The 23,919-nt window shown below is 44.3% G+C and overlaps 1 protein-coding gene across 1 annotated transcript in view; it reads right to left on the minus strand.

Annotated features, from left to right (window-relative positions):
* The window catches only part of CHCHD3 (coiled-coil-helix-coiled-coil-helix domain containing 3), a 217,562-nt gene that overhangs the window by 46,054 nt on the left and 147,589 nt on the right, over positions 1-23,919 (minus strand). The window contains exon 6 of the mRNA XM_083402455.1: positions 5,205-5,275. Coding sequence (XP_083258581.1) covers positions 5,205-5,275 — 71 coding nt within the window. The remainder of the gene's footprint in view (positions 1-5,204; positions 5,276-23,919) is intronic.

A 23,919-nucleotide genomic window follows, 5' to 3' on the forward strand; every position in this document is an offset into this window, starting at 1 on the left:
CCCAACCTTTGGCCTCCAGCTGTTTTTGGACTACAACTCCCATAATCCTCAGCTAGCAAGACCAGTGGTCAGGGATGATGGGAATTGTAGTTCGAAAACAGCTGGAGGCCCAAGGTTGGGAAACACTGATCTAGCCCACTGTTTCCCAAACTTGAGCCTGCAGTTGTTTTTGGACTACAACTCCCATCATTCCTAGGGAGGACCAGTGGTCAGGGATGATGGGAACTGTAGTCCAAAAACAGTTAGAGACCCAAGTTTGGGAAGCACTGTTCTACTGAATAATAAGCTTGTACTCAATAACTTGAGCTATGTATACATTTAAAGCAAGCTTTAATATTATCAGGTTCCAGAGAATATGCTGGTATCTCTGCTTAAGAGACAGCTCACCCACATCCTTCCTATTGTCACTTCTGCCCTGGAAGTTGAAATCATGCAAGCGGGAAAGGAGAAAGAAGGTCCTCTGGCTGAACAACTACTAGGAAAATGTGAGCTCCCTCTTCAAAGAATGGGCAGGACTGATACCCTGCCTCCCAATGAAATACACCTCTGTGTTTTCTATCTTTTTTCCCTATAAAAGCAAACAGATAACTCCTGAGTGCTGCACCCTAATTGCATGTCTAAAGCTTGCAGGTATTATTTGTCGATATTATTTGTATGAAAAGGGATGCCTATTTCCATAAGTTTGCCAGAAGTGCTTTGTGTCAGGTTATACATAAAACATTTTGCACTGGGAACGTTTAGCTTGGGAAAATAATGCAATCCATTGTTCTTCCCAGGCTGTCTTAATTTCTAGTCGTTTCAAGCGCTTAAGTAAGGAAAAGCTTAAACTAAAAGAGAAAGTGAAGAATGGTCTTGCGGGATAAGATCAAAGCGCCCGTGCCCAGCCTATAGTTGTCATGGCTAGAAATTTGGGGTGACCAGACCCCCATGAACTTGCCTAGTCTTCTTAAATAGTGGGGGGGGGGGGAGGGAATAAGCCTGTTTAAGTAATTAATGGGGACGTGGGTGGCGCTGTGGTCTAAACCACTGAGCCTCTGGGCTTGCTGATTGGAAGGTCGGTGGTTCGAACCCCTGCGACGGGGTGAGCTCCCGTTGCTCGGTCCCTACTCCTGCCAACCTAGCAGTTCAAAAGCACGTCAAAGTGCAAGTAGATAAATAGGTACCGCTCTGGTGGGAAGGTAAACGGCGTTTCCTTGCACTGCTCTGGTTCACCAGAAGCGGCTTAGTCATACTGGCTACATGACCCGGAAAAACTGTCTGCAGACAAATGCCGGACTGTAAAGCGAGATGAGCGCTGCAACCCCAGAGTCGTCTGCAACTGGACTTAACTGTCAGGGGTCCTTTATCTTTACCTTTAAGTAATTCATTATTATAAATAAGCCCTGGAACTACTTCTTATCACGTGCTGTCATACCCTTTTGAATGTCTGAGGACTCAAACTCATGCATGTGGCAACTTTGAGAATGAAAAGTAGAGAAGGTTACAGGTAGGTAGCCGTGTTGGTCTGCCGTAGTAAAAAAATAAATAGATTCCTTCCAGTAGCACCTTAGAGACCAACTAAGTTTGTTATTGGTATGAGCTTTATTTATTTTTTTAAATAATATTTATTAGAGGTTTAATAGTTACAGAAAAAAGAAGAAAGAAACAATAAAAAGTTTAACAGAACAAAACAATACCTTACAATACATCGAAAATAAAAAGGAAAACAAAAAACAATACAGCAAAACAACAAGAAAAACAAAAACATTTAAAAACACACCCAATATTTCCATGTCTTTACCTTTCATTTACTTGTTTCATCGACCTCCTCACACCTCCCTTTTTTGTATTCTAGTTCAATTAGCTATTTCAGCAAATCCTTTCAATCTTTCTCAATTTTTTGTTCTATAATTTATCTTAACACAATCTAACCTTAAATTTTCCACTCTGGCCCATTAACAATCAGTTTTTGCTTAATTCTTTATAACATTTCTGCTAAAACCATATAACTTCATTCCAGCATTCTTCTAACATTCATTAATTTTGCAATATTTCTGTAAATATACTTTGAATTTTTTCCAATCTTCTTCCACCGACTCTTCTCCCTTGTTATTGGTATGAGCTTTCATGTGCATGCACACTTCTCTAAGGTGCTACTGGAAGGATTTTTTTTTATTTTGTTTCAAGTACAGTGGTACCTCAGGTTAAGTACTTAATTCGTTCCGGAGGTCCATACTTAACCTGAAACTGTTCTTAACCTGAAGTACCACTTTAGCTAATGGGGCCTCCCGCTGCTGCCGCGCCGCCGGAGCACAATTTCTGTTCTCATCCTGAAGCAAAACTTCTTAACCTGAAGCACTATTTCTGGGTTAGCGGAGTCTGTAACCTGAAGCGTATGTAACCTGAGGTACCACTGTATAGAGGGCTTATTCTTGTTCCCCTCCCCAATTCTTTTTATTGATTTTCATTAGACTTAGTCTTGAGTCACCATAAGGTGACTTTTCTCCTATACATCTGTACTGTAAGGAAGTTTTTTTAGTACAGTACAACATTAGTACTCAAACTTAATCTGTTCCAGGAGTCTGTTCGACTCCTGAAACCATCTGAAAACCAAAGCGCAGCTTCCGATTGGCCGCAGGACCTTCCTGCACTCAAGCAGAAGCCACGGCGAATGTTTGGCTTCCGAAAAAGTTAAAAAAACAGAATACTTACTTCCAGGTTTTTGGCATGTGGGTGCTGCTTTGTTCATCAACTAAGCCGTTCAAGAACCAAAGTTCCACTGTATATGGAAAGTTGTGATTTTACCACACTGGTTGCTTTTCAGGACCATTATACCATGCAACTATTGCATGGGGTGTGGGAAGAGAAGGGAAGACTCCTCAGAAATCCCTGTAAATTGGGTCTGAGAGTTTCTGGGCCTGAAGAAATCATCTACTGACTTATTTTGCAGTCCAAAGGGAAAACCATAGAGGAGACTCCTTGAAAGGCTCCATATTGACAAGACTGTACAATGACTCAATTTTAGAGTGTTTGCTAAAGACCTTCTTATTTCAGTGCACTTTTAGTGTTTTCCATTTTAGTTTCCTATAGGATGGTTCCTGCATTTCAATTCAACTACTACAGTGGTACCTCAGTTTACGAACTTAATCCATTCCGGAAGTCCGTTCTTAAACCAAGGCGCACTTTCCCTAATGGCTTCCGTTCTTAGACCGAGGTAAAATTCGCAAACCAGGACACTACTTCCGGCTTTGCGGTGTTCATAAACCGAATAATTCATAAACAGGGCTGTTCTTAATTCGAGGTACCACTATATTTTAAACTGTCTTTTATTAAATTGTGTAGTCTGTATTATGTGCTAAAGTTTATTTTTTAAAAATGTTTTTAATGTTTAAATGTTTTTTAAATGCTGCTTTCTGTGGGTTTAACAGAAACAGGAATCCGGTTGGCACTTTAGGATGTGGAAACATGCCAGATCACCACCATTATTAATACAGAGCAGAGCTTTCCAAACTTTTCATGTTGGTGACACACTTTTTAGACATGCATCATTTCATGACACAGAAATTCAGGGGTTTTTTTTTACTAGCAAACTGGAGATTAAACCAACTCCTTTCCAGCCCCGGAAGCAGCGAAGGGAGCATTTGCACGACACACCTACACACTGCAGCCAACACACTAATGTGTCATGACACTCAGTTTGGAAAGCTCTGATACAGAGGTACCAATATTCACAGTGCGTTGAAAAAACTGCATGCAACTGGCACCCTTCAGATGCTTTGGAGTATAACTCCTGCCTTCCCCAGCCGGGATATACTGAAAAGGCAGAAAATATCTCGTCCTTTGGATGTTTTCCTATGGGAAGGCTGACTAAAGCCATGAGTTGCCATAAGGCTCCTTTATGATCTTTATCAAGTTATTAAGTAGCTATAATGATATGTTGTCATGGGGGCTGAGAGCCTTTCAGCAACAACAGACTTCCAGATAACAACAGAGTGCTGGTCTCTGTCTTCTACTGACAGCATTCATCAGAAAACAGCAGGGAAATGGGAGGGGGGGTTTAACATTTCTGAAATGAAAGCCATGAAATATGATGGATGATGCCTTCTTGCAAGAATTAGCAGCAGAAGAAGGAAAGACCAGGGCAAAAGGTCAGAGTCACTTCGGTCCCGCAATTACTGGATCTTCATTAAGCCCTCCGGAGAAATAAAGAGAATTCAACCCAACCTTCAACGCAAGGGCAAAGTTAAATTACTGATTTAAATACCTTTCAAGCCATTGGGGGGCGGGGGAAGAGAGAGATTTTACCAAAATGGCTGAAATCTAATCACAGAGGAAGCAATATAATCTAAGGCGCTTTAAAAAACAGAAAACACTACATGATTAATAAAATTAAAGAAGAGCCCCCGTCCATTGGTCTGCAACCTAATGTAATATTTGGGATTCCTATGATGGCAAGTGCATGCTTTAAAAGTAATAACAGGGCTTGCAGTCATCCCCTGCATCTTAGTGGGCCTGATCCAGGAGATGGATCCTTCTTTGAAGATTCCGTCCTATCCTTTCCAGTAAGCATCATGCAAAAGTTAAGGCCATGTGTCTGCTTTGAATTCCTATCCTGCGACCAGGACACAGTTCAGCTGATTTGGAGCCCTGGTCACAAGGCTTTCCCTGCAATGCCAATACAGTGGTGCCCCGCAAGACGAATGCCTCGCAAGACAGAAAACCCGCTAGACGAAAGGGTTTTCCGTTTTGGAGGTGCTTCGCAAAACGAATTTCTCTATGGGCTTGCTTCGCAAGACGAAAATGTCTTGCGATTCTTGCGATTTTTTTCCGCTCCCCACCCCCTTTTTCTAAGGCACTAAGCTGCTAATAGCCTTTTAGCAGCTAATCCGCTAATCCCTTAAGCCTTTAATAGCCGCTAATAGCCTTTTAGCAGCTAATCCGCTAATCCCTTAAGCCTTTAATAGCCGCTAATAGCCGCTAAACCGCTAATAGCGCTAATCCGCTAATGGGCTTGCTTCACAAGACGAAAAAACCGCTAGACGAAGAGACTCGCAGAACGGATTCTTTTCCTCTTGCAAGGCACCACTGTACCCGCAACTCATTTCATTTTCATTTTCGCTTTCCCAGCGAAGGCCGGGGGGGGCGGGGGGGGGTAGAGAAATCAGATTCATGGTCTTCCTTCAAAAATAGTACAAGGATAAAAAGAAAAAAAAGAGAGGACTTACTTGAATCTGGCATCTACTTCCTCAACAGCTTTTTGGTACTGCTCCGTGGTGACTTTATAGAACTGCGAGCTCTAGAAATACAGAGAGAGTGAGAGAAATAAGGGTAAGCAATCAAAGAAGTGCATGCCAAATGAGAAATGCATTTTTTCGGGGGGGGGGGTAGTAATTCATGAGGCCCTAACGAGACATCCTCAGCTGCTCTCACTCCAAGTCCAACAGTTACTAAGAGAACCTCGTTAAATTTGCCGCTGTGGTTATTCTAAGTGGCGAAAAACTTACTGGGTGGAATTCAGTGTCACCTTATTATGACTGTTCCGTCAGTGCAAGTATTTCTGCTTGCCAGATGGAACAATCTTCCCTCTCCTGCCCCTGTGCGCTGTTGGGGGGTGTTCTCCTAATCTGGGGGGAGCATAGCTGTCAACTTACGGATTTGAAAATAAGGGACCAGCAGCCAAAATAAGGGATTTTAGACAACCAGCTCCTGAGCCAAGGGCAGAAAGCTGCGCCAGCCCAGCAGCCAAACAAAGCTCAAGTGGTGGTTCCCACAGCGCAGCAACCCGGCAAAGGGGATGCAGCAAGGAAAAACACCGTCGCCTCTCCGCTGGGAAGCACTGAGCAAAGGCGAGGCCACAGGCAACCCGGCCGATTGGATCGGCACAAGGCATGCAAGCTCCACCCCCCAGTCGTTCTTAGACTCCTTATTGGGTGAGCAATGCAGCCAAGCAACACAGTTGAAGCCTCCCTCCTCCCTGGCCAGCAGGGAGGGAGGGAGAGAGAGGAGCTGCTTCCTTTGAAACCTGGGAAATTTAAGGGACATCATCAATAAGGGACAGCAGCGGGACACGGCGCTGGGATAAGGGAGTTTCCCTCCAAATAAGGGACAGTTGACAGCTATGGGAGGGGGAGGCACAGGAAGGGGCAGAAGGAGAGGCGAGAAAGCCCTGTTGCACTAGGAGGGCTCATTGCACTAGTTGAATTCAGCCCACTGACTGGAAAGTAGATAACCAATTTATTCCTAATCATTCCGACATTCAGCTTCTTCAGACCTGCTTTTCTTCCGTCCTACCTACCTGTTTTCCTTGGCCCTCTTTTCCCTCTGCTTCTTGTTTCTTAGGCTCCCCACTTTCATCTGTTTTCTGCTTCTTACACCCTGTGTCAATGGGCTCCCCTCTACCCTTAACATCCATGGCATTCACAGCTCATGTCTCCTTGTCTTCCATTTTTGTCTTCTGCTTCCCAGCCTTGCTCTGAGCTTTGTGACATCGTAACAGTTCAGCCAATGGCAAGATGAAATGCTCACAGCAGCTTCTACTGCTTTCTCTATTGCCCATTGCTAGAGCTTGCGGTTTCTGATAAACTGATAGACCCATGAGAGGGAAAGAGAGAGAGTGGACCTTTGCTTTAGTTTTATAGTTAAAATAATCTCTCTGCATAATTGGACCCTGAAATGGCACCCATCTGGGAAGAGGTGGGGAGGGCTTTTGCAGAACCTCCCAACTGCTTATGTCTCTGCAAGGGGACATGCTTTGCAAAATCAGAATTACTGAGTGGCAGAACCGCACACTCTATCTCTACACATGTCTTGAAATGCCGTCTGCAAAGTGAGGCTGGGGAAGGCAAATTTTAGTGGGGAAAGTGGTCCGACGAAGGATCTACAACTGCCTCACCGCTCAGAATCTGTCAACCCCTGTAACAAAAAGATCCCAAACCCATCTTTCGAACCCAGATGTGGAACTCTAGCTGGTGGTTGAGGGAACAGCAGGAGGGCAAAATTTCAAGGCAGATTAAAAACCATGATGCTAATTGTAATGAGGCCTAGAACCTGGTTGCTAGTTTAATGCAAACAACAGCTGGATTGCTTATCCATAATGTCGGGCATAGAAAGTGGATGCCGAACCTGACCCATCAACAGCCCCTTCATTCTGCCTTGATGCAGGGGCCATGTACGAGATGATTAAAGGTTTAGAAGGCAAGTTGCAATAGCTGGCCTGTACCAACATGGTGATTAAAATGGTGCCTCTGTATTGCACCACTGATGCCTTACGCATTTCATATTTATATAGACAACACTTCACACTTAATAAATGGGACACCATGCTAGGACCCTGCTCTCAGCACTCTTCAAATGAGACTAGCTTTGGGGGGGGGGGCGGATCTGCATATGCAATTCTTCTCTGTGCCCTGCCACAATCTTCATGGTCAACCAAGAATGTCCTATTGGACCAAGCCATAGCAAACATAATCCTTGCTATTAGAGACCCCTTTTATGTAGTAGTGCATCACTTCCATTAAGCAAACCTGATAACAAACCTGTAAATGAGACCATTATTACTATGATCCTATTATGGACTGGGGGCTGAAGACAAAAGAGAGCAGTTTGCTCAAACTCATCCAGCAAGTTCTTGGCTAAACCTAGACCAATGGTGGGAACTTCCAGTTTAATTCTGTCCTATATACTTCAGAGATGGTTACATGGTCTTCCCACCAGCTACAGTAATAATCTAGCAGTAAACATTATCACTTGCAAGTATCCCTACCTCACATCACTGGCTGCCATGCAGGTAAAGAAACTCACAGTCCATGTGGTAAACACTATCAGACATTTGGCTTGGGGAGAGCTTACTTATGGGGGCATCATTTTTGGAGACATCTCTATGGCTTGCAAAATGGGTAATCTGTCCCTCGGGCACCAACTGTCTTAAGCTGAAAATCCCCAAGAGTTTTTTAATCAGCAGGTAGAAGCTTTTAACCTGAGACACGCTCCTGACTATCAGATCCAAACCATGGTTATGCGAAGTCAGAAGAAGAAAACATCACAAGACATTTTCTTTCTACTTGTGCCACATTAAGAGCAGAAGACAGGCAACAGGAAACAAGGCTCCTTTACTCCTTTACTATGTTGATGAGTGAAAGAAACTACTCCATCTGGAAAGGTAAAAGGACAGATATTTAATCATCTGAGCCTGTGTCTTATGCTTTACCAGGCAGCTCTGAATTCGCTGGGGATCTACAAAAATCATTGGGAAAATCATTAAGCTGAGAAGAAGGGCAAGATTGTGTTTTGAGCCTCACACTTTTTACGCAAATTATAATAAATTGTGTAACAGATACCACAGTCAAAAGGGCACACAAATATTAGACAGAACATGGTGGTCTCTCAACTCAGAGCTTGCTCCTGTGATCCAGACCTAATAATTCATTTGTCTGCGGACCCAAGTTCCAAGCATGTGATTTTGGGGGTAGTTTATTTTTTAATAAATCATTGTTGGCTGCTAAGAAAATGAAAATGAAATCCTCTTCACACTGCTGACCCCCATTGCATTTAGCAATCTCGCTCGCCCAATGACAGTCACATCCAGGTTCCTCAGATACAGATAAAATCAATAGGGATGTGATTAGACAAGCAGACGGACGACAATGCACATACGGACAGGTCACCATTTGAGATGATGAATAGTCCTCTATCAACCAACAGTCCCCTCTGATGCTAACATTTACTATAATCTTATTTGGGCAGCGATTTATCTTTCTTGTGCCTGATCAATAAAGATGAACACAACAGTTGTAAGGATCGATTGCAATTTTTTATCATTTTAAAGCATGAAGGCACATTTCTGACACAAAGGCAATATTCATAGTGTAGTTGTTCAGCTTTTTCTTTCTTTCTTTTTAAATCTGCCATTTGAGGGAACAGCTGAGTCGCGACACGTTGAGAGGCTTTAATCTGACTGCAGACTATCAAGCAGCCGTTTATCAACTTAGATGCAGTTTAGCGTGGCTTTCAAATGACACAGCTTTCGCTTGAAGTTGTGTAAAAGTATGTACGCGCGCGCACACACACACACCACATATGCAGAGTGGTGTGCTGAAATGAGCAAATAGGCTTCCATTGTCTAACGAAATTCTTTATTTTAAAGAGAAACTCCAGAACTATGCAAACATTAGCTAGAAATGATCGTGGTTGCTTTAATGGACTGTCAATTAGAAACTACATTACTGTACAGGTTCTAATGTACTGCCAGAGAAATGGCTTTTCGCTTCTCAGATGGTTAATTGAAATTGTCACTTAATAGGACGATAAATTGTGGGGCTGTATTAGCTTTAGATCAGGTAAAGTGGGGCTCTGGAACCCTTCCGCAAAACAGCAGGGTGGAAACAAGCAAGGTCTTCACATTTTCCACTTGTGGCATACGAATGAGAGACGGAGTTTTAAATACAGAACCTAATGTGCAACTAATTCCAAACATGCAAGAGACAAAAAGTGTTCGCAGACTGTCTTTTAGGATGCGCAATCACATACTGAGCCCTATAGAGTTAAAAAATTTTCCTGCATTTTAGATGCAACTTGCAGGGCAAACTAGGTTTAAAGAATTGCTGACCAAATGGCAGGCGTTTCCGGGTGGAATATATTTCAGCGGAACAGAAGGAGTATCCATGGCTCAGTTTACTAGCACACCTTTGCAGCATGACAGCCGCCAGAAAACTGAGCCGCATGGGTCCTCTTCTCTTAGGAGAACAGTGTGTGTGAAGCAGCACTTCGAGAGGTTGCTGCCATTTTATTTTTGTCTCGTAAATACAACAGAAAAGCCAATTTTATAGCAATTTTCATCTTATAGTACATTACAAAATTGCATGTTGACACAATCAGAGCAAAACTAATGAGAAAGAAATGTGGTGGCATGCAGCTACTACAAATGCCTTTACACCAGGATATCAACTCTGTGTTTCTTCTCAGGAGCTTGAGGGGTATGCTGTAACAGAGAAAGAGGCAAATCTTCTACTCTTTCAATTCTGATGGGACTTGAAATGTAACAGAACCTGAAGGTGGGACTGGAGGGATAACAAGCAAGGAAACAGCCTGCACACCAACACGAAGCTCTGGCAAGGAACGCTGGGGGGAACCAACTAGATCAGCCAGGAAGCATATGAGCAGCGATAGACCTATTGCACTGCTTAAGCCTCTGTAAAGGTTTTCAGATCAAGCTCCCTCTGTGACTAAGTGTAGCTGAGTGCTCACTGGAAGGACAGACCTTGAAGCTGTGGCTCCAATACTTTGGCCACCTCATGAGAAGTCTCCCTGGAAAAGACCCTGGTGTTGGAAAAGATGGAGGGCACAAGGAGAAGGGGACGACAGAGGACGAGATGGTTGGACAGTTCTCGAAGCTACCAGCATGAGTTTGACCAAACTGCAGGAGGCAGTGGAAGACAAGAGTGCCTGACGTGCTCTGGTCCATGGGGTCACAAAGAGTCGGACACGACTAAATGACTAAACAACAACAAAAGCTCTACTGCTCCCATGCTAGACCACCTTTTATTTGCTGTCCCATTCCCCTCCTCCTGTGCCCCATAGCTCAGAAAAGTGGTAGATAAAAGTGATCCACTTGGTGTTGCTTGTTTGGACTTCAGAAAGTGCTTCTTCGCAAAGCGCTTGGTTCAGCTACAGAATACACTCCCACAATAAGCAGTGATGAACACCAACTTGGATGACTTTACAGTGGTACCTCGAGTTAAGAACTTAATTCGTTCCGGAGGTCCGTTCTTAACCTGAAATTGTTCTTAAGCTGAGATACCAATTTAGCAAATGGGGCCTCCCGCTGCCGGTGCGCTGCGGGCGCACAATTTCTGTTCTCATCCTGAAGCAAAGTTCTTAACCTGAGGTACTATTTCTGGGTTAGCAGTGTCTGTAACCTGAAGCGTCTGTAACCCGAGGTACCACTGTAGTTGGATAGCTCAGTTGGTTAGAGCATGGTGCAGGTTTGATCCCCGTATGAGACAACTGTGTATTCTTGCATTGAAGGAGCTGGGACTAGATGATCCTTGGGGCCTCTTCCAACTCTGTGATTCTAAAAGAGAAATTCATGGAGGATAAGGCTATCAATGGCAACTTCACAAAGTGGCTATGAGCCACCTACACTGTTGGATTTAGTGTGCTTTTAAATGCCAGCTGCTGGGAATCCCAAGGAGGGAAAGTGCTCTTCTGCTCCGGTCTTGCTTTGGGGCTTACCATAGGCATCTGGTTGGCCACTATGAGAACAGGATATTGGACTAGATGGGCCACTGGCCTGATTCACAAGGGCTCTGCTTATGTTCTTCCCACATTTTTCTTTCCCCCTGATTTCAGTATTGTTGTGTCCTCTGTTACAGTACATTGTCCGCAAGTTATACTCAAGTGACTTACATTCGTTCATTTATTTATTCATCATTCATTCAGATAACAGATCCTCCCAAAGCAGCTTAGTAATAAGTAATTATTAATTACTGTTGTTTTATTGTTTTGTTGCGATTCTTTCATTGCCAGCTCCTTTGGGAAGATCTGTGCCCCTGAAAAGTGGCACAGAAATAGTTTAAAGGAAGCACATAATTTAGCTCATTAAATATAAATCAGAGGAGCGGGGAAGAATAAAACCTTCTAAGAATTCCAAAGTCAGCGTCTGCATTCCCAGCCCATGATACCAGCAACCTCAGCTCATCCCGTCGGAAAACCAACTGGGAAAGAAAAGCCTTTGGGCTCACCAGAAAGAAAGGCAGGAACCAAACACAACTCTCATGGAAGAGATTGCCATAGCACACAGTGGCCCGTGGGTGTTAAAATACTGGAAATAAATAAATACCGTATTTTTCGCTCTATAAGACGCACCAGACCACAAGACACACCTAGTTTGTGGAGGAGGAAAACAAGAAGAAAAAAATATTCTGAATCCCAGAAGCCAGAACAGCAAGAGGGATCTCTGCGCAGTGAAAGCAGCAATCCCTCTTGCTGTTCTGGCTTCTGGGATAGCTGCGCAGCCTGTATTCGCTCCATAAGACGCACACACACTTCCCCTTACTTTTTAGGAGGAAAAAAGTGAGTCCTATAGAGCAAAAAATACGGTAACCACTGAAAATACCCTCTATTGTGTGTCCATCATTCTAAATCTATTCACTGGCAGTGGCAGACCCAGAAGAAAGGCCTCGGAATCCACTCTTAAAGCCTGGGCAAGTTATGTGAGTGCAGGTGGTTCTTGAATGCCTTTCTGAGACACTGTGATTTATTGAAAACAGGCCTCTTTTTCGATAAAGCTGTGGCAAGGGTTAAATTAAAAACAAGTGAGGAGCTACTTCACCCAACCAACTTCTGATGTGGAATGAAGCTCACTGGCTTCCATTTAAAAACTAATGTATGAATCACACCTTCAATGGGACATGCTCTACATCCTCAATAATAAAAATATAGGTCCCTGCAGAATGTTACAAGGTCAGCTGTTTCTCAGTGTATGGAAACTCAGCAAGTATGTGTGTCTTTAACCTAGATTGAAAATCATCTCAGGGTGCTTCATTAGAAAAGGTGGTAAAAGATCTCATGTCATCCGAGCAGATGAAAGGTTATCACCATTGAAATGCATCTGTGTCCTCGCTTGCACTTCACAGAAACAGCCAGCTCTTCCATGTGCCTTCCCACTTGCAAATGGGTACTTGGAGTACTGTGTCCAGTTCTGGGCACCACAGTTCAAGAAGGACACTGACAAACTGGAACGTGTCCAGAGGAGGGCAACCAAAATGGTCAAAGGCCTGGAAACGATGCCTTATGAGGAACGGCTAAGGGAGCTGGGCATGTTTAGCCTGGAGAAGAGGAGGTTAAGGGGTGATATGATAGCCATGTTCAAATATATAAAAGGATGTCACATAGAGGAGGGAGAAAGGTTGTTTTCTGCTGCTCCAGAGAAGCGGACACGGAGCAATGGATCCAAACTACAAGAAAGAAGATTCCACCTCAACATTAGGAAGAACTTCCTGACAGTAAGAGCTGTTTGACAGTAGAATTTGCTGCCAAGGAGTGTGGTGGAGTCTCCTTCTTTGGAGGTCTTTAAGCAGAGGCTTGACAACCATAGGTCAGGAGTGCTCTGATGGTGTTTCCTGCTTGGCAGGGGGTTGAACTTGATGGCCCTTGTGGTCTCTTCCAACTCTATGATTCTATGATTCTATGACAGATGGCCATCCAACCTCTGCTTAAAAACCTCCCGTGAAGATCTTTGGAGAACTCCATCAGTCCTAACAGTGAACTCCATTTATCCCTAGAGGATATAGTTAAGCCTGTGAGTCTTTTACGTATGATCACACTTTCACACCGGGGGAACATGTGTTTTTTCTCCTAAAAGAGGACATCCATTCAGGAAATTGCCACATGTGAAGTAATCCTTAGTCCCTCATCAAGGTAGGGATTTCCCCTTTGAAGACACTGACGTCTGGAAGTGTTGCGCCATTCCTTGACGAGAATAGAAAGCAAGCCATGTTGATCTTTGAGATTATATCTGTTCCCTGGAAAACATGCGTTCCCTTCCATAATTCAAAACAAATGGCTACAACTCCAAGAGTACATGAACAATATTCATGTTAAAAGAAAAATCAAACAAGAAACCTAAGCCATGATAAAGGGAGGGAAACACATTCTTCCCATCACATATTTCAGTTACACACTTACCCACTGCCCTTCATCCAATTAGGATCACAGGGCAACTCACAGTATATGAACGGAACGATAAAAATACTATCCAGAAACTGTTTAATAAAACCAGGAGTTTACAACTCTTCATATCAATCCAGCAGATAAAAAAATACAGTACAGTAGTACCTCAGGTTAAGTACTTAATTCATTCCAGAGGTCCGTACTTAACCTGAAGCTGTTCTTAACCTGAAGCACCACTTTAGCTAATGGGGCCTCCCGCTGCCGCTGCGCTGCCGGAGCACGATTTCTGTTCTTATCCTGAAGCAAAGTTCTTAACCTGAAGCACTATTTCTGGGTTAGTGGAGTTTGTAACCTGAAGCGTATGTAACCTGAAGCGTATGTAACCTGAGGTACCACTGTACTAACAACCCAGTTAAAACAATATCACCACAAGGCCTGGGTGAATAAGAGTGCCCTCAAAACCCAAGAATGAGGGACAGATTTAGCAACTTATGAATACAGAGTCAGACCACTGGTCATCTATCTCAGTAATATCAACACTGGCTGGCAGCAGCTCTTTGGGGTTTCTTGTAGGGTTCTTTCCCTTCCCTACTTGGAGATGTTGGTCATTGAACCTGGGACCTTTCCTATGCAAAGCTCATACTCTACCACTGGGCTATGGCCCTTTTGCCCCCATAGGCAGGGCCCTATCACAAAGAATGCCCTAACTTGAGAGACCACATGAGGGACCATGCCAACTGGTGGGACCACAAGATGGGTCTCAACTGCAGTCTATAATGCCTGGGCCAACCGATATGGGGGGGGGGTGTACCTTCAAGTATTTGGGCCTCAAGTTGTCCAGGGTTTTATACGTCAACATTAATACCTTGAATTTGCCAAGCAGTGTAAGGGCAACCAGTGTAGAACCCAGAGAACTGGTGTTATACGACTGAACTTGATACACCACTCAGCATTCAAACAGTGACATTTTGCACTAGCGGCAGCTTCATGATTGTCTTCTAGTCTAGCCCCACATGGAGAGCATTACAGCAGTCTACATGCCAGGTTGCTGTGGCAAGACTATCCTGGATTTGGAATGGCTGCAGGGTGTGAAAATAGGCACTCAGCCACTGCGCCCACCTGGGCTTCCAGAGGACTTAATGGAGAGACTGTCCAGCAAGCACCTCCTGTACTATCTGTCATGGGCCAGGCACAGGAGTCAGCTTTACCGGCTGAAGGGAGGAGAGCAGGGTGACTCCACCTGCAGCTGATCAGCCTTCAAGGACACAGAACAGAAGGCACTGATGAGAACCAGCTGGCTCTGGACTTCTGAAACAGAGCTCTGAGCAGCAGTCAGATGCCAGAAACAACACCTGTGGTTCCTGGCCCTACTTTGATGCTTCCTGCTCTCCATCTGGAGTCCCTGACCTCTGGACCATCTGACTTCGTATGTGGATTCTGCTCTCAGACAAGTGTTCATTGGAGACTCCTAGCCCCTGCGTGCTCGGCAACAGGACCTGGGTGGAACTATGACACTTTGTTGTTGTTTAGTCGTTCAGTCGTGTCCGACTCTTCGTGACCCCATGGACCAGAGCACGCCAGGCACCTCTGTCCTCCACTGCCACCCGCAGTTTGGTCAGATTCATGTTTGTAGCTTCGAGAACACTGTCTAACCATCTCGTCCTCTGTCGTCCTCTTCTCCTTGTGCCCTCCATCTTTCCCAACATCAGGGTCTTTTCCAGTGAGTCTTCTCTTCTCATGAGGTGGCCAAAATATTGGAGCCTCAGCTTCACAATCTGTCCTTCCAGTGAGCACTCAGGGCTGATTTCCTTAAGAATGGATGCGTTTGATCTTCTTGCAGTCCATGGGACTCTCAAGAGTCTCCTCCAGCACCATAATTCAAAAGCGTCAATTCTTCGGCGATCAGCCTTCTTTATGGTCCAGCTCTCACTTCCATACATCACTACTGGGAAAACCATAGCTTTTACTATACGGACCTTTGTTGGCAAGGTGATGTCTCTACTTTTTAAAATGCTATCTAAGTTTACCATTGCTTTCTTCCCAAGAAGCAGGCGTCTCTTAATTTCGTGGCTGCTGTCACCATCTGCAGTGATCATGGAGCCCAAGAAAGTAAAATCTCTCACTGCCTCCATTTCCTCCCCTTCTATTTGCCAGGAGGTGATGGGACCAGTGGCCATGATCTTCGTTTTTTTGATGTTGAGCTTCAGACCATATTTTGTGCTCTCCTCTTTCACCCTCAATAAAAGGTTTTTTAATTCCTCCTCACTTTCTGCCATCAAGGTTGTGTCATCTGCATATCTGAGGTTGTTGATATTTCTTCCAGCAATCTTAATTCCGGCTAGGGATTCATCCAGCCCAGCCTTTCGCATGATGAATTCTGCATATAAGTTAAATAAGCAGGGAGACAAAATACAGCCTTGTCGTACTCCTTTCCCAATTTTGAACCAATCAGTTGTTCCATATCCAGTTCTAACTGTAGCTTCTTGTCCCACATAGAGATTTCTCAGGAGACAGATGAGGTGATCAGGCACTCCCATTTCTTTAAGAACTTGCCATAGTTTGCTGTGATCGACACAGTCAAAGGCTTTTGCATAGTCAATGAAGCAGAAGTAGATGTCTTTCTGGAACTCTCTAGCTTTCTCCATAATCCAGCGCATGTTTGCAATTTGGTCTCTGGTTCCCCTGCCTCTTCTAAATCCAGCTTGCACTTCTGGGAGTTCTCGGTCCACATACTGCTTGAGCCTTCCTTGAAGAATTTTAAGCATAACCTTGCTAGCGTGTGAAATGAGTGCAATTGTGCGGTAGTTGGAGCATTCTTTAGCACTGCCCTTCTTTGGGATTGGGATGTAGACTGACCTTCTCCAATCTTCTGGCCACTGCTGAGTTTTCCAAACTTGCTGGCATATTGAGTGTAGCACCTTAACAGCATCATCTTTTAAAATTTTAAATAGTTCAGCTGGAATACCATCACTTCCACTGGCCTTGTTATTTGCAATGCTTTCTAAGGCCCATTTGACTTCACTCTCCAGGATGTCTGGCTCAAGGTCAGCAACCACACTACCTGGGGTGTACGAGACACTACCTTGCCCCAAAAGAAGATATATGCCACTGAGCAGTAGCTGTTAACCTCAGGGTTCAAGGAAGTACCTCTTGAGGGTACACCACCACCTCTTTTAAGGTGAGTGGCACTGTCCCATTGTGAAGACAGGCATTCCCTGCCACTTGACCCCCATCAAGTCAATTTCTCCAACCTAGCTTTTTATAAGCCAATAGAATCATAGAATCATAGAGTTGGAAGAGACCACAAGGGCCATCGAGTCCAACCCCCTGCCAAGCAGGAAACACCATCAGAGCACTCCTGACCTATGGTTGTCAAGCCTCTGCTTAAAGACCTCCAAAGAAGGAGACTCCACCACACTCCTTGGCAGCAAATTAAACTGTCGAACAGCTCTTACTGTCAGGAAGTTCTTCCTCATGTTTAGGTGGAATCTTCTTTCTTGTAGTTTGGATCCATTGCTCCGTGTCCGCTTCTCTGGAGCAGCAGAAAACAACCTTTCTCCCTCCTCTATGTGACATCCTTTTATATATTTGAACATGGCTATCATATCACCCCTTAACCTCCTCTTCTCCAGGCTAAACATGCCCAGCTCCCTTAGCCGTTCCTCATAAGGCATCGTTTCCAGGCCTTTGACCATTTTGGTTGCCCTCCTCTGGACACGTTCCAGTTTGTCAGTGTCCTTCTTGAACTGTGGTGCCCAGAACTGGACACAGTACTCCAGAGCAGAATACAGTGGCACTATTACTTCCCTTGATCTAGCATCTAGATCAATATGGACAGGAGTTGAGGGCACATGTGATCAGCTACCTAGCTTCAAGCATCTTTTGCTTCTATGGTGCCAAAGCATTCTAAGTAGACTGTCCAAACCCACCACTCAGGTAAAGCTAACTAACTGGACCCCCTTCTCAAAAGGTACGGATGCATCACTTCACTACTAAAACATTCACCAGCTAATTTTGAGAGATGCAAAAGAAAATGGAAACCCCTCATCAAAGGACGTACCTATTTCACAAGCCGTGTAGCTATTCACTCAACCATCTAATCTGCATGTAATTGAAGCACATTCTGCTAATACAAATCTTCTCGATCCCTGGCACATTCTTAGATGCTCAATGAGATCTACACATTCTATTGACAGGATGCCTAATCAAAGCCATTCGTGTTTACAACTTTTTGTTTCTTGGCGCCTTGTATCTGTGATACTACATATTACAAATCTCATCCTCGCTAAGCCACTGTTTGTGATTCTTCTGTACTCTGAAGGCCCTCTGTCATCTCGCGCTGCTTTGAGAAGGCTCCGGAGGCTTAATTGGCAAGCAAGAACTTACCATTGTTCCCGCTCCGATAATACCGGAATTTCAGACTGTGAACACGCATTAGCAGAAATGGCACATCTATAATATTGCTGGGCATCTACTGAATTCTGTAGCACAGGACGCTAGCTGATTTCTTCACATTCAAAAATATGCGAAAGGGGGGAGGGATAGTTTAGTTTCTCAATGAAATAAAGCCGTCTCTGGGGATTAAAATACCTGCTGATGAATGTTATTCCACAATGGCTTTGGCATCAAGACCAAAAGAAGACACCACCTGCTTTGCATCCTTCAGTGGTATTCCGGGATCAAAAGAGCATACCCTTTTGAGGTGTCATCCAAGTAGCAGAACAAGACAGACAAGCCATAAAGTTAGTTGTCTGTGGCTGCCACAAAATTATGGCAACTTACGAACAAAGAAAGACAAGAAGATAGACACATGTCTTTATACTGAGCAAGACCATTGATGTGTCAGTACTGTCCACAATGTCTGGCAGGGGTCTCCAGGATTTCAGACAAAGGTCTCTCCTAGCCCTTTCTGGAGATGCTTGGGTCTTCTGCATGCACATCAGATGTTCTGCCACTGAGCTATGTTATTTCCCCAATTAATATTGCTCAATCCAGCAACCATGCCTCAATAATCTCTGGAGTCATTGCATGGTATCTCTGCTTCCAGTATTTTTTAAGGATGGCAGGGTTGATAAAATCCCATGCACAATGACCTGAGCAACTTAGAAAGAGGGTGAGAGAGAAACAGAACTAATAATGATGGATAATTACTTATAAGACTTTGGGCCTTTTAAGAACTATAAATTACATTTAACCATGATATTTTCTTTTTGTATTTTATTCTAAGAATTGCCCTGTTCAGCCAAATCAAAGGCCACATGACTTTCAGTACTCCATCTATAGCTATAGTTGGAAGACCCCTGAAAAGGTAGAAGGAGTTTGCAAATCATTCCCGTTCTTTACATTCATTCATGAATGGCGTTCCCTCAACTTATGAATAGGCAAAAGGAACATGCTCCCAAGTTAGTTCCTTATGCACCTCAACTTTACATAGGTAAGTTGAGGACCACAAAGAACTAGTATGTTACTTTTGCCCACTCATAGGCATAAGTCCTCAATCCACGGCATGAATGAATCCCAAATGGTGTTGGTGGAGGTGGCAAAGAATGTACCACGTGCTCAGCATTTAACCTCACGATGGCACATTCTCCAGTTGCAGACCAGAAGCACTGAGTCAGTCTGTGACTCCCCCTCACATGGGCAGCAGCGCACTGTTTCACGGTCAGCCTCTGCAAATGCTGTGCCGGTATTCTCCATCTCTTCCTTCCTCAATTCGACATTTGTCTCTGAGAATCAATGTCAGGCCTACACGGCTTAAATTCCCACCTGGTTCACATCTACCTACCAACTCGGTATGAGAACTCGCCGACTGTTCTCTGTTTCAGAGTTCTCACGGCCCCTTCCTTTACTACCCAACTACCAGCTCATTCATTTCATTATTTGCATTCTTTTTTTAAAGAACAGAAAACACCACGATCTTTATGGCAGCTTCCTATTCAAGATGATTTCCTCACTCAGCTTCGCAATTATCCGCCTTCTCCCTGCCCTGCCTGCTCCCATCAGTTTCCACTGTCATTTTATCCACCCCAATAACTTTCACACGCAACTTACTGTAATGCATGCATAATCCCTCTCTGCTCTCATCTGCCCAGATCTCCTCCTCAAGCTCCCCCTGCCCCATCTTCATGTGAAGATAGTATTTCCATTTCTGTCCCTTTTCTGAGCACCAAAAGCAAACCCTAAACTCACGTAGAAGCATGAGCATGCTGTGTGTGTGACTCCTAGGTGAGGGGTGGCTTTCTGCAAGCAAGCGCTTGCTGCCGAGTCAAAAGTAAAACTTGTCTCTTGCTTAGCATTCATTTCACCTTTCCCCAAAACCAAGCTTTTAAACCCACATAGCAACTGCAATCTGCCAACAGTTTGACCTCGCTCCCAAAGGTGCACTCCTCCATTGTCTCCCAAGACAAGACGGGTGCCAACCGTTTCCAAGGAAAGTTAGTAGATATATTCTGAATGCTTTCTAAGTACGGGGAGGGGATTACAAGAACTGCACAGCTCCCTGACCTCACCTTAAACCCAAATGCTCACTGATTGCCACATTAAAGTAAAGGTAAAGGGACCCCTGACCATTAGGTCCAGTCGTGACCGACTCTGGGGTTGTGGCGCTCATCTTGCTTTATTGGCCGAGGGAGCCGGCATACAGCTTCCGGGTCATGTGGCCAGCATGACTAAGCCGCTTCTGGCGAACCAGAGCAGCGCACAGAAATGCTGTTGTTTACCTTCCCACCGGAGCGGTACCTATTTATCTACTTGCACTTTGACGTGCTTTCAAACTGCTTGGTGGGCAGGAGCTGGGACTGAGCAACGGGAGCTCACCCGGTCGCGGGGATTCGAACCCCCGACCTTCTGATCGACAAGTCCTAGGCTCTGTGGTTTAACCCACAGCGCCACCCACATTGCCTGCCCCCTTTTAAGGTGCAAATGCAGTATTTGAAACCTTTTCCAGATCCTGCCATTTGTTTCTGCAGGAAGGACTACGGTTTAGTGGCAGAGCAGAAAGGTTGCACTGCAGAAGGATCGAGGGTTAACCTTTAGCATCTACAGTTAAACCACCTCACATGGCAAGCTAAGGTGGAGAAGCTGCTGCCAGGCAGGCACAGGAGACAGGTGTAGTTCACATGAATCAGTGATCCGAATTAGCACAAGGCAACTTCATCTCAAAATCAGTGAACAACTGAGCCTTCACTGTGATGAGTCCTTTCAATGTTGCTTTCTCGGGAAGCTCTCCTGCCAGATATTCATCTCAGCACCCCGTGCATCACTTATAAAAGCTGTATGAAGACTTTTTTTATTGTTTGCCTTCCTCTCCCTTTGTTTCAAATCCATTTTAACTGCAGTAAGTGATTTTTATCGTATTATGGGATTCTCCCAGAGCTCTATCAGTGTGCTATATAAGTGCTATATAAATAAAACCACGGCTCTTGTTGTGGCTCTAGCAGTTTCTTTGTGTCATTTCATTTTCTATTTTCAGTACTATAATTTCCTTTAGTGTGCACGGAGTCCAGGGGAAAAAAGAAGAGAAAACTCTATATATTTAGTGTATGTCACACTTGAAAGTACGGTCATTACTTTGTAACTGAGGAATTCTGGGAGCCTGAGGATGACTTATTAGGGAGATACTATGCAAGAGAAGTGGTATTTAGCTAATCTGAATATAATAAAAGCCCAACACATACGCGATCTATTACCAACAGAAGGGTTTTTTTATATAGAAAAAAGAGTTTGGCATTTAAATTTTCTTGTTAAAATTCACAGCACTAACCTGTCCAACTTGCACGCATCTGAATTCAGCAAGAAACACCTCTACATATGGAGCTGTTCACAAGAGAGGGAGCTTGCACATCTATTTTTGTCACCTGGATATGGCAATGCTAGCTTTCCAGGGAGAATGAAAATGAACGGAACCCCATAACAATTTATGCTGCAGAAAGCAGTAGCAGAGATTACTATCTTCAAAACAAAGCACTGAGTACTTCAGCTGCCAGGCATTCCAGCCTTGCATGAAAGTAAAACCAAGATGAACAAACAGTTACCTGGATTAAAACTAGTTGTTTGGATAAACAGGTTTACAATTCAGCCTGGTTTTGATATTCAGTTGCTAGAGAGGTTTACCAGTTTAATGTGTTAAGATTATAGTGGATATCCACCAAGGGAGCCTTTCTCAACCTGTGGGTCCCCAGATGTTGTTGAACTATAACTCCCATCACCCCTAACTAGCAAGACCAGAGCTCAGGGATGATGGGAGTTGTAGTCCAACATCTGGGGAACCACAGGTTGAGAATTGCTGCACTAATGGGTTATCTCTAGAGATGGTGAGGATTCCAGAGGCACCTGTTTCAATTGGGGTGGTTTTATTTTGTGAGCCACTTTAAGGACTTCAGTAGAAAAGCAGGTGAGGCTGATAGGACACTTACTAGCACAGGGTCATCCGGTGAACTTGACGATTAAGTGCACAGGGTCAGGAACATTAGGTCCTACATACCGTGTTGTACTCCAGTGCCCATCAACCCCAGCCAGCATGCCCTCCAGTCTGGGATGATGCAAGTTGTAGCCCAACAAGAAATTTAGCATCCACCCCTGCTTTAGCGGATTGAGACAAGTGAGGGGGTTGAATGTGGGTTGTGGTCCAGCACTCTATCCATTGCACAACACTGGCTCCATTATGGTAGAGGATATGTCCTTCAATTCTTCGGCGATCAGCCTTCTTTATGATCGCCGAAGAATTGGTGCTTTTGAATTATGGTGCTGGAGGAGACTCTTGAGAGTCCCATGGACTGCAAGAAGATCAAACCTCTCCATTCTTAAGGAAATTAGCCCTGAGTGCTCACTGGAAGGACAGATCCTGAAGCTGAGGCTCCAAGACTTTGGCCACCTCATGAGAAGAGAAGACTCCCTGGAAAAGACCCTGATGTTGGGAAAGATGGAGGGCACACGGAGAAGGGGATGACAGAGGACGAGATGGTTGGACAGTGTTCTTGAAGCTACCAGAATGAGTCTGACCAAACTGCAGGAGGCAGTGGAAGACAGGAGTGCCTGGTGTGCTCTGGTCCATGGGGTCATGAAGAGTCGGACACGACTAAACGACTAAACAACAACAAAATGTCATTCAAGAAGCCCATCTCTTTTTAAGAACAGTGCCCTCCAAGTAGTTCCTTGACATCACTGTTGTGGCAAGAGACTTTCAGGAAAGCAAGGCTTAGGCAGCTTACTGGGCTTCGGCTAAAAGGCAGCAGAAAGATTTCCAACAGCAGGTAGACGAACGAAGACCCCAGCACAATGGCAGAACAGGTGAGGACAGAGGGCCCTGATGGCTATCAAAAACTAAGGAATTCGGAGCCATCTGGAGCATCACTTTGCTGCAGTTTGTGCATCTAGGTACGCACAAAGAAGCAATACCATGGGAATATATGGTACACAATAAGAAAGGGTTAAATCCAGTTTTTTTTGGGGGGGGGAGTGTGAATGAAGATTTCAAAAGTGGCAGGGGAGTCACTATTCATTTCAAAAGGCATGATTATCTTCCTATATTTCAAAGGAAAGGCCTTTTGAAAGATCTGGCATGGAAATATGCATCTGAATAGAGGCATATTGAAAAGCCGGGAGCTTTCAGGTATAATGGTTCTCAGTCAGAGCGCTGGATGTGCTACAGGACTTGATTCCCTGTGGCACATTTTAACACAGTGGAGCAGAGCCATCAGACCTGCATTATCACCCCTGCCCAGCTACAAAAACTGATGGTTCATTAAATTTCCTCCCTTCCCCGCACCCCCCCCCCCCCATCTCGCAGCCCTCTCATAGCTACTGCGAGCTCCCCATAAAATTTCTGGAGAAGCTTTATTCCTTTAGTGCAGATAATCTTATCTGGAGCAGACATTAAAAACCAAGAAAATAAAAAAGAGCCTGAAATGTTTAATTTCATCAAAGAAGAATAAAGCAAGGAAGGCGGTTAATACGAGTCATGCAGGTTGTTAAAATATTAGTATAACACTCGCCTGAGCTGTGTGTGGAAACACAAATCATTTCCCCCACACACATACACCCTGTCCTTTCCCCTGAAGAAGAAATCCAGGAAGAAAAATTCTAAGCTAAAGCTAGTCAATGGATTTTCTTTCTTAAAAACTGAAAGTCATCACAGGGATGTGCCAAAGAGGTTCAGGTTTGACTTCCTCATTGATTCCAGATGCTGTGTTAATTTAGTCTTCCTTCAAAATCTATCCTAAAATCTCCGTGCCAATACGGCACACTCTTCTTGCATCAAAACCCATTTCACTG

This window comes from Podarcis tiliguerta (genome assembly GCF_965153285.1).
Source record: "Podarcis tiliguerta genome assembly, chromosome: 10".
In the NCBI taxonomy this organism is placed as follows: Eukaryota; Metazoa; Chordata; class Lepidosauria; order Squamata; family Lacertidae; genus Podarcis; species Podarcis tiliguerta.